The sequence below is a fragment of the Salmo trutta genome, chromosome 25 (assembly GCF_901001165.1).
Source record: "Salmo trutta chromosome 25, fSalTru1.1, whole genome shotgun sequence".
NCBI lineage: Eukaryota > Metazoa > Chordata > Actinopteri > Salmoniformes > Salmonidae > Salmo > Salmo trutta.
The window spans coordinates 29,228,308-29,243,858 of record NC_042981.1 but is presented as its reverse complement, the minus strand read 5'-3'; the positions used below and the strand labels follow the sequence as shown (position 1 = coordinate 29,243,858).

At 42.2% G+C, this 15,551-nt stretch overlaps 1 protein-coding gene across 2 annotated transcripts in view; it reads left to right on the top strand.

Moving 5' to 3' along the window:
* Positions 1-15,551, top strand: part of LOC115162355 (signal-induced proliferation-associated 1-like protein 1) — a 99,114-nt gene that overhangs the window by 64,420 nt on the left and 19,143 nt on the right. For both annotated transcript variants that reach the window (XM_029713578.1, XM_029713577.1), the window contains exon 8: positions 13,978-14,557. In XM_029713578.1, coding sequence (XP_029569438.1) covers positions 13,978-14,557 — 580 coding nt within the window. The remainder of the gene's footprint in view (positions 1-13,977; positions 14,558-15,551) is intronic.

Here is a 15,551-nt window from a genome sequence, read left to right as displayed (position 1 = left end):
TTTTCTGTCATCTAGTCTACTGTTTTCTGTCCTCTAGTCTACTGTTTTCTGTCCTCTAGTCTACTGTTTTCTGTCCTCTAGTCTACTGTTTTCTGTCATCTAGTCTACTGTTTTCTGTCATCTAGTCTACTGTTTTCTGCCCTCTAGTCTACTGTTTTCTGTCCTCTAGTCTACTGTTTTCTGTCCTCTAGTCTACTGTTTCTGTCCTCTAGTCTACTGGTTTCGTCCTCTAGTCTACTGTTTTCTGCATCTAGTCTACTGTTTTCTGCCCTCTAGTCTACTGTTTTCTGTCCTCTAGTCTACTGTTTTCTGTCATCTAGTCTACTTTTTGTCTCTAGTCTACTGTTTTCTGTCCTCTAGTCTACTGTTTCTGTCATCTAGTCTACTGTTTTCTGTCTAGTCTATGTTTCTGTCATCTAGTCTACTGTTTCTGTCCTCTAGTCTACTGTTTTCTGTCATCTAGTCTACTGTTTTCTGTCATCTAGTTACTGTTTTCTGTCCTCTAGTCCTGTTTTCTGTCATCTAGTCTACTGTTTTCTGTCCTCTAGTCTACTGTTTTCTGTCCTCTAGTCTACTGTTTTCTGTCCTCTAGTCTACTGTTTTCTGCCCTCTAGTCTACTGTTTTCTGTCCTCTAGTCTACTGTTTTCTGTCATCTAGTCTACTGTTTCTGCCCTCTAGTATACTGTTTTCTGTCCTCTAGTCTACTGTTTCTGTCCTCTAGTCTACTGTTTTCTGTCCTCTAGTCTACTGTTTTCTGCCCTCTGGTCTACTGTTTTCTGTCCTCTAGTCTACTGTTTTCTGTCCTCTAGTCTACTGTTTTCTGTCCTCTAGTCTACTGTTTTCTGTCCTCTAGTCTACTTTTCTGTCATCTAGTCTACTGTTTTCTGCCCTCTAGTCTACTGTTTCTGTCCTCTAGTCTACTGTTTTCTGTCCTCTAGTCTACAGTTTTCTGCCTCTAGTCTACTGTTTTCTGCCCTCTAGTCTACTGTTTTCTGTCCTCTAGTCTACTGTTTCTGTCTCTAGTATACTGTTTTCGTCTTCTAGTTACTGTTTTCTGTCCTCTAGTTACTGTTTTCTGTCCTCTAGTCTACTGTTTTCTGTCATCTAGTCTACTGTTTTCTGTCATCTAGTCTACTGTTTCTGTCTTCTAGTCTACTGTTTTCTGTCATCTAGTCTACTGTTTTCTGTCCTCTGGTCTACTGTTTTCTGTCCTCTGGTCTACTGTTTTCTGTCCTCTAGTCTACTGTTTCTGTCATCTAGTCTACTGTTTTCTGTCATCTAGTCTACTGTTTTCTGCCCTCTAGTCTACTGTTTCTGCCCTCTAGTCTATGTTCTGCCCTCTAGTCTACTGTTTCTGTCCTCTAGTCTACTGTTTTCTGTCATCTAGTCTACTGTTTTTGCCCTCTAGTCTACTGTTTTCTGCCCTCTAGTCTACTGTTTTCTGCCTCTAGTCTATGTTTTCTGCCCTCTAGTCTACTGTTTTCTGTCATCTAGTCTACTGTTTCTGTCATCTAGTCTACTGTTTTCTGTCCTCTAGTACTTTTCTGTCCTCTAGTCTACTGTTTTCTGTCCTAGTCTACTGTTTTCTGTCCTCTAGTCTACTGTTTTCTGCCCTCTAGTCTACTGGTTCTGTCCTCTAGTCTACTGTTTTCTGTCCTCTAGTCTACTGTTTTCTGTCATCTAGTCTACTGTTTTCTGTCCTCTAGTCTACTGTTTTCTGTCATCTAGTCTACTGTTTTCTGCCCTCTGGTCTACTGTTTTCTGTCCTCTAGTCTACGTTTCTGTCTCTAGTACTGTGTCTGCCTCTAGTCTATGTTTTCTGTCCTCTAGTTACTGTTTCTGTCCTCTAGTCTACTGTTTTCTGCCCTCTAGTCTACTGTTTTTGCCCCTAGTCTACTGTTTTCTGCCTCTAGTCTACTGTTTTGTCCTCTAGTCTACTGTTTTCTGCCCTCTAGTTACTGTTCTGCCCCTAGTCTACTGTTTTCTGCCCCCTAGTCTACTGTTTTCTGTCTAGTCTACTGTTTCTGTCCTCTAGTCTACTGTTTCTGCCCTCTAGTCTACTGTTTTCTGCCCTCTAGTCTACTGTTTTCTGTCCTCTAGTCTACTGTTTCTGTCATCTAGTCTACTGTTTTCTGTCCTCTAGTCTACTTTTCTGTCCTCTAGCCTATGTTTTCTGTCATCTGTCTATTTTCTGTCCTCTAGTCTACTGTTTTCTGTCCTCTAGTCTACTGTTTCTGTCTCTCTAGTCCTGTTTTCTGCCCTCTAGTCTACTGTTTCTGTCCTCTAGTCTACTGTTTCTGTCCTCTAGTCTACTGTTTTCTGTCTTCTAGTCTACTGTTTCTGCCCTCTAGTCTACTGTTTTTGTCTCTAGTCTACTGTTTTCTGCCCTCTAGTCTACTGTTTTCTGTCATCTAGTCTACTGTTTTCTGCCCTCTAGTCTACTGTTTTCTGTCCTCTAGTCTACTGTTTTCTGTCTTCTAGTCTACTGTTTTCTGTCTTCTAGTCTACTGTTTTCTGTCATCTAGTCTACTGTTTTCTGCCCTCTAGTCTACTGTTTTCTGTCCTCTAGTCTACTGTTTTCTGTCCTCTAGTCTACTGTTTTCTGCCCTCTAGTCTACTGTTTTCTGTCCTCTAGTCTACTGGTTTCTGTCCTCTAGTCTACTGTTTTCTGTCTTCTAGTCTACTGTTTTCTGCCCTCTAGTCTACTGTTTTCTGTCCTCTAGTCTACTGTTTTCTGCCCTCTAGTCTACTGTTTTCTGTCATCTAGTCTACTGTTTTCTGCCCTCTAGTCTACTGTTTTCTGTCCTCTAGTCTACTGTTTTCTGTCTTTAGTCTACTGTTTTCTGTCTTCTAGTCTACTGTTTTCTGTCATCTAGTCTACTGTTTTCTGCCCTCTAGTCTACGTTTTCTGTCCTCTAGTTACTGTTTTCTGTCCTCTAGTCTACTGTTTCTGTACTCTAGTCTACTGGTTTCTGTCCTTCGTCTACTGTTTTCGTCATCTAGTCTACTGTTTTCTGTCCTATAGTCTACTGTTTTCTGTCATCTAGTCTACTGTTTTCTGTCCTCTAGTCTACTGTTTTCTGTCCTCTAGTCTACTGTTTTCTGTCATTAGTCTACTGTTTTCTGTCCTCTAGTACTGTTTTCTGTCATCTAGTCTACTGTTTCTGTCTCTAGTCTACTGTTTTTCTGTCATCTAGTCTACTGTTTTCTGTCATCTAGTCTACTGTTTTCTGTCCTCTAGTCTACTGTTTTCTGTCATCTAGTCTACGTTTCTGTCCTCTAGTCTACTGTTTTTCTGTCCTCTAGTCTACTGTTTTCTGTCTCTAGTCTACTGTTTCTGTCCTCTGGTCTACTGTTTTCTGCCCTCTGGTCTACTGGTTTTCTGTCCTCTAGTCTACTGTTTTCTGTCCTCTAGTCTACTGTTTTCTGTCTCTAGTCTACTGTTTTCTGCCCTCTGAGTCTACTGTTTTCTGTCATCTAGTCTACTGTTTTCTGTCCTCTAGGTTACTGTTTTCTTGTCTTCTAGGTCTACTGTTTTCTGTCATCTAGTCTACTGTTTTCTGTCCTCTGGTCTACTGTTTTCTTGTCCTCTGGTCTACTGTTTCTGTCCTCTAGCTCTACTGTTTTCTGTCATCTAGTCTACTGTTTCTGTCACTTAGTCTACTGTTTTCTGTCCTCTAGTCTACTGTTTTCTGCCCTCTAGTCTACTGTTTTCTGCACTCTAGTCTACTGTTTTCTGTCCTCTAGTCTACTGTTTTCTGTCCTCTAGTCTACTTGTTTTCTGTCATCTAGTCTACTGTTTCTGCCCTCTAGTCTACTGTTTTCTGCCCTCTAGTCTACTGTTTCTGCCCTCTAGTCTACTGTTTTCTGTCCTCTAGGTCTACTGTTTTTTGTCCTCTAGTCTACTGTTTTCTGCCCTCTAGTCTACTGTTTTCTGTCCTCTAGTCTACTGTTTCTGTCATAGTCTACTGTTTTTGCCCTCTAGTCTACTGTTTTCTGCCCTCTAGTCTACTGTTTTCCCTCTAGTATAGTGTTTTCTGCCCTAGTCTACTGTTTTCTGTCATAGTCTACTGTTTTCTGTCATCTAGTCTACTGTTTTCTGTCCTCTAGTCTACTGTTTCTGTCCTCTAGTCTACTGTTTCTGTCCTCTAGTCTACTGTTTTCTGTCCTCTAGTCTACTGTTTTCTGTCCTCTAGTCTACGGTTTTCTGCCCTCTAGTCTACTGGTTTCTGTCTCTAGTCTACTGTTTTCTGTCCTCTAGTCTACGTTTCTGTCATCTAGTCTACTGTTTTCTGTCCTCTAGTCTACTGTTTTCTGTCATCTAGTCTACTGTTTTTCTGTCATCTAGTCTACTGTTTTCTGCCCTCTGGTCTACTGTTTTCTGTCCTCTAGTCTACTGTTTTCTGCCTCTAGTCTACTGTTTTCTGCCCTTAGTATACTGTTTTCTGTCCTCTAGTCTACTGTTTTCTGTCTCTAGTCTACTGTTTTCTGCCTCTAGTTACTGTTTTCTGCCCCCTAGTACTGTTTTCTGCCCTCTAGTCTACTGTTTTCTGTCCTCTAGTCTACTGTTTTCGCCCTCTAGTCTACTGTTTCTGCCCCCTAGTCTACTGTTTTCTGCCCCCTAGTCTACTGTTTTCTGTCCTCTAGTCTACTGTTTTCTGTCCTCTAGTCTATGTTTTCTGCCCTCTAGTCTACTGTTTCTGCCCTCTAGTCTACTGTTTTCTGTCCTCTAGTCTACTGTTTTCTGTCATAGTCTACTGTTTTCTGTCCTCTAGTCTACTGTTTTGTCCTCTAGCCTACTGTTTTCTGTCATAGTCTACTGTTTTCGTCCTCTAGTCTACTGTTTCTGTCCTCTAGTCTACTGTTTTCTGTCCTCTAGTCTACTGTTTTTGCCCTCTAGTCTACTGTTTCTGTCCTCTAGTCTATGGTTTCTGTCCTCTAGTCTACTGTTTTCTGTCTTCTAGTCTACTGTTTTCTGCCCTCTAGTCTACTGTTTTCTGTCCTCTAGTCTACTGTTTTCTGCCCTCTAGTCTACTGTTTTCTGTCATCTAGTCTACTGTTTTCTGCCTCTAGTCTACTGTTTCTGTCCTCTAGTCTACTGTTTTCTGTCTTCTAGTCTACTGTTTTCTGTCTTCTAGTCTACTGTTTTCTGCCCTATAGTCTACTGTTTTCTGTCCTCTAGTCTACTGTTTTGCCCTCTAGTCTACTGTTTTCTGTCATCTAGTCTACTGTTTCTGCCCTCTAGTCTAGTTTTTCTGTCATCTAGTCTACTGTTTTCTGTCATCTAGTCTACTGTTTTCTGTCATCTAGTCTACTGTTTCTGTCCTAGTCTACTGTTTTCTGCCCTCTAGTCTACTGTTTTCTGCCTCTAGTCTACTGTTTTCTGTCCTCTGGTCTACTGTTTTCTGTCCTCTAGTCTACTGTTTTCTGTCATCTAGTCTACTGTTTTTTCTGCCTCTAGTCTACTGTTTTCTGCCCTCTAGTCTACTGTTTTCTGTCATCTAGTCTACTGTTTTCTTGCCCTAGTCTACTGTTTTCTGCCCCCTAGTCTACTGTTTTCTGTCCTCATAGTCTACTGTTTCTGTCCTCTAGTCTACTGTTTCTGTCATCTAGTCTACTGTTTTCTGCCCTCTAGTCTACTGTTTTCTGCCCTCTAGTCTACTGTTTTCTGTCATCTAGTCTACTGTTTTCTGCCCTCTAGTCTACTGTTTTCTGTCCTCTAGTCTACTGTTTTCTGTCATCTAGTCTACTGTTTTCTGTCCTCTAGTCTACTGTTTTCTGTCCTCTAGTCTACTGTTTTCTGCCCTCTAGTCTACTGGTTTCTGTCCTCTAGTCTACTGTTTTCTGTCATCTAGTCTACTGTTTCTGCCCTCATACGTCTACTGTTTTCTGTCATCTAGTCTCCTGTTTTCTGTCCTCTAGTCTACTGTTTTCTGTCTCCCTAGTCTACTGTTTTCTGTCCTCTAGTCTACTGTTTTCTGCCCTCTAGTCTACTGTTTCTGTCCTCTAGTCTACTGTTTTCTGTCCTCTAGTCTACTGTTTTCTGCCCTCTAGTCTACTGTTTTCTGCCCTCTAGTCTACTGTTTTCTGTCATCTAGTCTACTGTTTTCTGTCCTCTAGTCTACTGTTTTCTGTCCTCTAGTCTACTGTTTTCTGTCCTCTAGTCTACTGTTTTCTGTCCTCTAGTCTACTGTTTTCTGTCCTCTAGTTGACTGTTTTCTGCCCTCTAGTCTACTGTTTTCTGTCATCTAGTCTACTGTATTCTGTCTCATCTAGTCTACTGTTTTCTGTCCTCTAGTTCTACTGTTTTTCTGTCCTCTGGTCTACTGTTTTCTGCCCTCTAGTCTACTGGTTCTGCCCTTGGTCTACTGTTTTCTGTCATCTAGTCTACTGTTTTCTGCCCTCTGGTCTACTGTTTTCTGCCCTCTGGTCTAACTGTTTCTGTCCTCTGGTCTAACTGTTTCTGCCCTCTAGTCTACTGTTTTCTGTCATCTAGTCTACTGTTTTTCTGTCATCTAGTCTACTGTTTTCTGTCATATAGTCTACTGTTTTCTGTCCTCTAGTCTACTGTTTCTGTCCTCTAGTCTAACTGTTTTCTGTCCTCTAGTCTACTGTTTCTGTATCTAGTCTACTGTTTTCTGTCATCTAGTCTACTGTTTTCTGCCCTCTAGTCTAGTTTTCTGTCCTCTAGTCTACTGTTTTCTGTCCTCTAGTCTACTGTTTTCTGTCCTCTAGTCTACTGGTTTCTGTCCTCTAGTCTACTGTTTTCTGTCATCTAGTCTACTGTTTTCTGCCCTCTAGTCTACTGTTTTCTGTCTAGTCTACTGTTTTCTGTCATCTAGTCTACTGTTTTCTGTCCTCTAGTCTACTGTTTTCTGTCCTCTAGTCTACTGTTTTCTGTCATCTAGTCTACTGTTTTCTGTCTCTAGTCTACTGTTTTCTGTCATCTAGTCTACTGTTTTCTGTCCTCTAGTCTACTGTTTTCTGTCCTCTAGTCTACTGTTTTCTGTCATCTACTGTTTTCTGTCATCTGTCTACTGTTTCTGTCCTCTAGTCTACTGTTTTCTGTCATCTAGTCTACTGTTTTCTGTCCTCTAGTCTACTGTTTCTGTCCTCTAGTCTACTGTTTTCTGTCCTCTAGTCTACTGTTTTCTGCCCTCTAGTCTACTGTTTTCTGTCTCTAGTCTAATGTTTTCTGTCATCTAGTCTACTGTTTTCTGCCCTCTAGTCTACTGTTTTCTGTCCTCTAGTCTACTGTTTTCTGTCCTCTAGTCTACTGTTTTCTGTCCTCTAGTCTACTGTTTTTCTGCCCTCTGGTCTACTGTTTCTGTCCTCTAGGTCTACCGTTTTCTGTCTCTAGTCTACTGTTTTCTGTCCTCATAGTCTACTGTTTTCTGTCCTCTAGTCTACTGTTTTCTGTCATCTAGTCTACTGTTTTCTGCCCTTAGTCTACTGTTTTCGGTCCTCTAGTCTACTGTTTTCTGTCCTCTAGTCTACAGTTTCTTTCTGCCTCTAGTCTACTGTTTTCTGTCCTCTAGTCTACTGTTTTCTGTCCTCTAGTCTACTGTTTTCTGTCCTCTAGTCTACTGTTTTCTGTCTTCTAGTCTACTGTTTTCTGTCCTCTAGTCTACTGTTTTCTGCCCTCTAGTCTACTGTTTTCTGTCATCTAGTCTACTGTTTTCTGTCATCTAGTCTACTGTTTTCTGTCTTCTAGTCTACTGTTTTCTGTCATCTAGTCTACTGTTTTCTGTCCTCTGGTCTACTGTTTTCTGTCCTCTGGTCTACTGTTTTCTGTCCTCTAGTCTACTGTTTTCTGTCATCTAGTCTACTGTTTTCTGTCATCTAGTCTACTGTTTTCTGCCCTCTAGTCTACTGTTTTCTGCCCTCTAGTCTACTGTTTTCTGCCCTCTAGTCTACTGTTTTCTGTCCTCTAGTCTACTGTTTTCTGTCATCTAGTCTACTGTTTTCTGCCCTCTAGTCTACTGTTTTCTGCCCTCTAGTCTACTGTTTTTCTGCCCTCATAGTCTACTGTTTTCTGCCCTCTAGTCTAACTGTTTTCTGTCATCTAGTCTTACTGTTTTCTGTCATCTAGTCTACTGTTTTTCTGTCCTCTAGTCTACTGTTTTTCTGTCCTCTAGTCTACTGTTTCTGTCCTCTAGTCTACTGTTTTCTGTCCTATAGTCTACTGTTTTCTGCCCTAGTCTACTGGTTTCTGTCCTCTAGTCTACTGTTTTCTGTCCTCTAGTCTACTGTTTTCTGTCATCTAGTCTATGTTTTCTGTCCTCTAGTCTACTGTTTTTCTGTCATCTAGTCTACTGTTTTCTGTCATCTAGTCTACTGTTTTCTGCCCTCTGGTCTACTGTTTTCTGTCTCTAGTCTACTGTTTTCTGCCTCTAGTCTAACTGTTTTCTGTCCTCTAGTCTACTGTTTTCTGTCCCTCTAGTCTACTGTTTTCTGCCTCTAGTCTACTGTTTTCTGCCCCCCTAGTCTACTGTTTTCTGCCCTCTAGTCTACTGTTTTCTGTCCCTCTAGTCTACTGTTTTCTGCCCTCTAGTCTACTGTTTTCTGCCCCCTAGTCTACTGTTTTCTGCCCCCTAGTCTACTGTTTTCTGTCCTCTAGTCTACTGTTTTCTGTCCTCTAGTCTACTGTTTTCTGCCCTCTAGTCTACTGTTTTCTGCCCTCTAGTCTACTGTTTTCTGTCCTCTAGTCTACTGTTTTCTGTCCTCTAGTCTACTGTTTTCTGTCCTCTAGTCTACTGTTTTCTGTCCTCTAGCCTACTGTTTTCTGTCATCTAGTCTACTGTTTTCTGTCATCTAGTCTACTGTTTTCTGTCCTCTAGTCTACTGTTTTCTGTCCTCTAGTCTACTGTTTTCTGCCTCTAGTCTACTGTTTTATGTCCTCTAGTCTACGTTTTTCTGTCCTCTAGTCTACTGGTTTCTGTCCTCTAGTCTACTGTTTTCTGTCTTCCTAGTCTACTGTTTTCTGCCTCTAGTCTACTGTTTTTCTGTCCCTCTAGTCTACTGTTTTCTGCCCTCTAGTCTACTGTTTTCTGTCATCTAGTCTACTGTTTTCTGCCCTCTAGTCTACTGTTTTCTGTCCTCTAGTCTACTGTTTTCTGTCCTCTAGTCTACTGTTTTCTGTCTTCTAGTCTACTGTTTTCTGTCATCTAGTCTACTGTTTTCTGCCCTCTAGTCTACTGTTTTCTGTCCTCTAGTCTACTGTTTTCTGTCCTCTAGTCTACTGTTTTCTGTCCTCTAGTCTACTGGTTTCTGTCCTCTAGTCTACTGTTTTCTGTCATCTAGTCTACTGTTTTCTGCCCTCTAGTCTACTGTTTTCTGTCCTCTAGTCTACTGTTTTCTGTCATCTAGTCTACTGTTTTCTGTCCTCTAGTCTACTGTTTTCTGTCCTCTAGTCTACTGTTTTCTGTCATCTAGTCTACCTGTTTCTGTCCTCTAGTCTACTGTTTTCTGTCATCTAGTCTACTGTTTTCTGTCATCTAGTCTACTGTTTTCTGCCCTCTAGTCTACTGTTTTCTGTCCTCTAGTCTACTGTTTTCTGTCCTCTAGTCTACTGTTTTCTGTCCTCTAGTCTACTGTTTTCTGCCCTCTGGTCTACTGTTTTCTGTCCTCTAGTCTACCGTTTTCTGTCCTCTAGTCTACTGTTTTCTGTCCTCTAGTCTACTGTTTTCTGTCCTCTAGTCTACTGTTTTCTGTCATCTAGTCTACTGTTTTCTGCCCTCTAGTCTACTGTTTTCTGTCCTCTAGTCTACTGTTTTCTGTCCTCTAGTCTACAGTTTTCTGCCCTCTAGTCTACTGTTTTCTGCCCTCTAGTCTACTGTTTTCTGTCCTCTAGTCTACTGTTTTCTGTCCTCTAGTCTACTGTTTTCTGTCTTCTAGTCTACTGTTTTCTGTCCTCTAGTCTACTGTTTTCTGCCCTCTAGTCTACTGTTTTCTGTCATCTAGTCTACTGTTTTCTGTCATCTAGTCTACTGTTTTCTGTCTTCTAGTCTACTGTTTTCTGTCATCTAGTCTACTGTTTTCTGTCCTCTGGTCTACTGTTTTCTGTCCTCTGGTCTACTGTTTTCTGTCCTCTAGTCTACTGTTTTCTGTCATCTAGTCTACTGTTTTCTGTCCTCTGGTCTACTGTTTTCTGTCCTCTAGTCTACTGTTTTCTGTCATCTAGTCTACTGTTTTCTGTCATCTAGTCTACTGTTTTCTGCCCTCTAGTCTACTGTTTTCTGCCCTCTAGTCTACTGTTTTCTGCCCTCTAGTCTACTGTTTTCTGCCCTCTAGTCTACTGTTTTCTGTCCTCTAGTCTACTGTTTTCTGTCATCTAGTCTACTGTTTTCTGTCCTCTAGTCTACTGTTTTCTGTCCTCTAGTCTACTGTTTTCTGTCATCTAGTCTACTGTTTTCTGTCCTCTAGTCTACTGTTTTCTGTCATCTAGTCTACTGTTTTCTGTCCTCTAGTCTACTGTTTTCTGTCATCTAGTCTACTGTTTTCTGTCATCTAGTCTACTGTTTTCTGTCCTCTAGTCTACTGTTTTCTGTCATCTAGTCTACTGTTTTCTGTCCTCTAGTCTACTGTTTCTGTCCTCTAGTCTAATGTTTTCTGTCCTCTAGTCTACTGTTTTCTGACCTCTAGTCTACTGTTTTCTGTCCTCTAGTCTACTGTTTTCTGTCATTAGTCTACTGTTTTCTGCCCTCTAGTATACTGTTTTCTGTCCTCTAGTCTACTGTTTTTCTGTCCTAGTATACTGTTTCTCTGTCCTCTAGTCTATGTTTTTCTGCCCTCTGGTCTACTGTTTTTCTGTCCTCTGGTCTACTGTTTTCTGTCCTATAGTCTACTGTTTTTCTGGCTCTAGTCTACTGTTTTCTGTCCTCAGTCTACTGTTTTCTGTCATCTAGTCTACTGTTTCTGCCTCTAGTTACGTTTCTGTCCTCTAGTCTACTGTCTGTCTCTAGTCTACATGTTTTCTGCCTCTAGTCTACTGTTTTCTGTCCTCTAGTCTACAGTTTTCTGTCTGCCCTCTAGGTCTACTGTTTTCTGCCCTCTAGTCTACTGTTTTCTGTCCTCTAGTCTACTGTTTTCTGTCCTCTAGTCTACTGCTTTTCTGGTCCTCTAGTCTACGTTTTCTGCCCTCTAGTCTACTGTTTTCTGTCATCTAGTCTACTGTTTTCTGTCATCTAGTCTACTGTTTCTGTCTTCTAGTCTACTGTTTTCTGTCATCTAGTCTACTGTTTTCTGTCCTCTGGTCTACTGTTTTGCTGTCCTCTGGTCTACTGTTTTCTGTCCTCTAGTCTACTGTTTTCTGTCATCTAGTCTACGGTTTCTGTCATCTAGTCTACTGTTTTCTGCCCTCTAGTCTACTGTTTTCTGCCCTCTAGTCTACTGTTTTCTGCCCTCTAGTCTACTGTTTTCTGTCCTCTAGTCTACTGTTTTCTGTCCTCTAGTCTACTGTTTTCTGTCATCTAGTCTACTGTTTTCTGCCCTCTAGTCTACTGTTTTCTGCCCTCTAGTCTACTGTTTTCTGCCCTCTAGTCTACTGTTTTCTGTCCTCTAGTCTACTGTTTTCTGTCCTCTAGTCTACTGTTTTCTGCCCTCTAGTCTACTGTTTTCTGTCCTCTAGTCTACTGTTTTCTGTCATCTAGTCTACTGTTTTCTGCCCTCTAGTCTACTGTTTTCTGCCCTCTAGTCTACTGTTTTCTGCCCTCTAGTCTACTGTTTTCTGCCCTCTAGTCTACTGTTTTCTGCCCTCTAGTCTACTGTTTTCTGTCATCTAGTCTACTGTTTTCTGTCATCTAGTCTACTGTTTTCTGTCCTCTAGTCTACTGTTTTCTGTCCTCTAGTCTACTGTTTTCTGTCCTCTAGTCTACTGTTTTCTGTCCTCTAGTCTACTGTTTTCTGTCCTCTAGTCTACTGTTTTCTGCCCTCTAGTCTACTGGTTTCTGTCCTCTAGTCTACTGTTTTCTGTCCTCTAGTCTACTGTTTTCTGTCATCTAGTCTACTGTTTTCTGTCCTCTAGTCTACTGTTTTCTGTCATCTAGTCTACTGTTTTCTGTCATCTAGTCTACTGTTTTCTGCCCTCTGGTCTACTGTTTTCTGTCCTCTAGTCTACTGTTTTCTGCCCTCTAGTCTACTGTTTTCTGCCCTCTAGTCTACTGTTTTCTGTCCTCTAGTCTACTGTTTTCTGTCCTCTAGTCTACTGTTTTCTGCCCTCTAGTCTACTGTTTTCTGCCCCCTAGTCTACTGTTTTCTGCCCTCTAGTCTACTGTTTTCTGTCCTCTAGTCTACTGTTTTCTGCCCTCTAGTCTACTGTTTTCTGCCCCCTAGTCTACTGTTTTCTGCCCCCTAGTCTACTGTTTTCTGTCCTCTAGTCTACTGTTTTCTGTCCTCTAGTCTACTGTTTTCTGCCCTCTAGTCTACTGTTTTCTGCCCTCTAGTCTACTGTTTCTGTCCTCTAGTCTAATGTTTTTCCTGTCATCTAGTCTACTGTTTCTGTCCTCTAGTCTACTGTTTTCTGTCCTCTAGCCTACTGTTTTCTGTCATCTAGTCTACTGTTTTCTGTCATCTAGTCTACTGTTTTCTGCCCTCTGGTCTACTGTTTTCTGTCCTCTAGTCTACTGTTTTCTGCCCTCTAGTCTACTGTTTTCTGCCCTCTAGTCTACTGTTTTCTGTCCTCTAGTCTACTGTTTTCTGTCCTCTAGTCTACTGTTTTCTGCCCTCTAGTCTACTGTTTTCTGCCCCCTAGTCTACTGTTTTCTGCCCTCTAGTCTACTGTTTTCTGTCCTCTAGTCTACTGTTTTCTGCCCTCTAGTCTACTGTTTTCTGCCCCCTAGTCTAGTTTCTGCCCCCTAGTCTACTGTTTTCTGCTCCTCTAGTCTACTGTTTTTCTGTCCTCTAGTCTACTGTTTTCTGCCCTCTAGTCTACTGTTTTTGCCTCTAGTCTACTGTTTTCTGTCCCTCTAGTCTACTGTTTTCTGCCCTCTAGTCTACTGTTTTCTGTCCTCTAGTCTACTGTTTTCTGTCATCTAGTCTACTGTTTTCTGTCCTCTAGTCTACTGTTTTCTGTCCTCTAGCCTACTGTTTTCTGTCATCTAGTCTACTGTTTTCTGTCCTCTAGTCTACTGTTTTCTGTCCTCTAGTCTACTGTTTTCTGCCCTCTAGTCTACTGTTTTCTGTCCTCTAGTCTACTGGTTTCTGTCCTCTAGTCTACTGTTTTCTGTCTTCTAGTCTACTGTTTTCTGCCCTCTAGTCTACTGTTTTCTGTCCTCTAGTCTACTGTTTTCTGCCCTCTAGTCTACTGTTTTCTGTCCTCTAGTCTACTGTTTTCTGTCTTCTAGTCTACTGTTTTCTGTCTTCTAGTCTACTGTTTTCTGCCCTCTAGTCTACTGTTTTCTGTCCTCTAGTCTACTGTTTTCTGCCCTCTAGTCTACTGTTTTCTGTCATCTAGTCTACTGTTTTCTGCCCTCTAGTCTACTGTTTTCTGTCCTCTAGTCTACTGTTTTCTGTCTTCTAGTCTACTGTTTTCTGTCTTCTAGTCTACTGTTTTCTGCCCTCTAGTCTACTGTTTTCTGTCATCTAGTCTACTGTTTTCTGCCCTCTAGTCTACTGTTTTCTGTCCTCTAGTCTACTGTTTTCTGCCCTCTAGTCTACTGTTTTCTGTCATCTAGCCTACTGTTTTCTGCCCTCTAGTCTACTGTTTTCTGTCCTCTAGTCTACTGTTTTCTGCCCTCTAGTCTACTGTTTTCTGTCATCTAGTCTACTGTTTTCTGCCCTCTAGTCTACTGTTTTCTGCACTCCCTGAGAGGATTGGATAGGGATAAGACATATTAAAAGCAGCAGCTTGCCATCTTACGCCTATTGAATTCTTTCAGATCTAGTGCCCTGAGGATCCATTGAGATTGGGTATAGGACTCCCTCCTCAGTGCACTTACTAGTTAGTGACCTCTCTCTCTTTCTCTCCTCCCCCCCAGCGTGGCTGTGACTCGTTCCCAGGACGTGCCCTCTTTCGGTCCTCCTATCCCCAAGGGTGTGACCTTCCCCAAGTCCACTGTCTTCAGAGACTTCCTGCTGGCCAAGGTCATCAACGCAGAGAACGCCGCCCACAAGTCTGAAAAGTTTGGTGCCATGGCAACACGCACGCGACAGGAGTACCTGCGGGACCTGGCAGAGCGGCACGTGACCAGTACGCCGGTGGAGCCCACGGGGAAATTCCCCTTCATCTCCTTGGCTCACAAGCGGAGAGAGAGGGTACGGCCGTACAGCGGGGCAGAGCTAAGGAGCCTAGGTGCAGTGACATGGCCGGTGCATGCGGAGGACCAGGTAGCCGGGGCGGAGAGGGAGTGTCTACTGGCCATCTCCAACGATTTCCTCATCCTATTGGATCAGGAGGCTAAGGCTGTGGTCTTTAACTGTGCCACGCGCGACGTCATTGGCTGGTCCTCGGGCAGCCCCGCCTCCATGAAGATCTACTATGAGCGTGGGGAGAGCGTGTCGCTGCGCTCCATCAACAACAACACAGAGGACTTTGGAGAGGTGGTCAAACGCCTGGAGGTCAGTAGCAGTACAGTTAGTCTGTGTATTATTGCTACACTGATGGCTTTATAATATTTCACACACCATCTGTTGTGATTATTACAGGTGTCCCAGGTTTCAAGCCAGATAAGGACCTTTCATCACTAACAAATGGGTTATAATAAACATACCTCTCATTTCCACCTCTGATAATCCATTACGTTCAAAGGAGATGCAGAATAGGCCTACAGTGATTACAAACACAATGTTACAGGTATAGCACTCAGCATTGACCGTATTTGGAGAGGTAGTTTAATCATTCACATGCGATTAGGCAATGCCAGTTGTCTTGAATGAAAGATTAACACTATTTGCTAAGGGTTATTTCATGTTTGTGTGTACAGTGAGTGTGTTTGCCATACCCTTTCTTGTCGGAAAGCGGAGGCGTGCATCAGTGATGTAGCATAATATCCTGCTCTGGCCTTGTTGTGGCTGCCTGGAGGTTTGTGTTAAGTACTAGGTTACAACCTCTTTCCACCTGACACTGGGTCAGAAGGGCCAGGCAAGGTGTATTAAACCTTAAACCCTCCCTCCTGTACAAAAATACTTTAATTGAAGGGTAGCGCATCCGCTGATGATAGATTCAGTCTGTTAGTGTGTGTCTTATCAGATCTAAGCCCAAGGGCAGATTATGTTTATGTGATGTGTTTTACAGTAGCAGCAGCCAACAGAATAGTTTTGTTTTTTTATTTACTCAACCCTTATTTTACCAGGTAAGTTGACTGAGAACACATTGTCATGTACAGCAACGACCTGGGGAATAATTACAGGGGAGAGGAGGATGAATGTGCCAATTGGAAACTAGGGATTATTAGGTGGCCATAATGATATGCAAGACACTGGGGTTAACACCCCTACTCTTACGATAAGCGCTATGGGATCTTTAGTGACCACAGAGAGTCAGGACACCTGTTTAACGTCCCATCCAAAAGACAGCACACTACACAGGGCAATGCATTTTTTTAGACCAGAG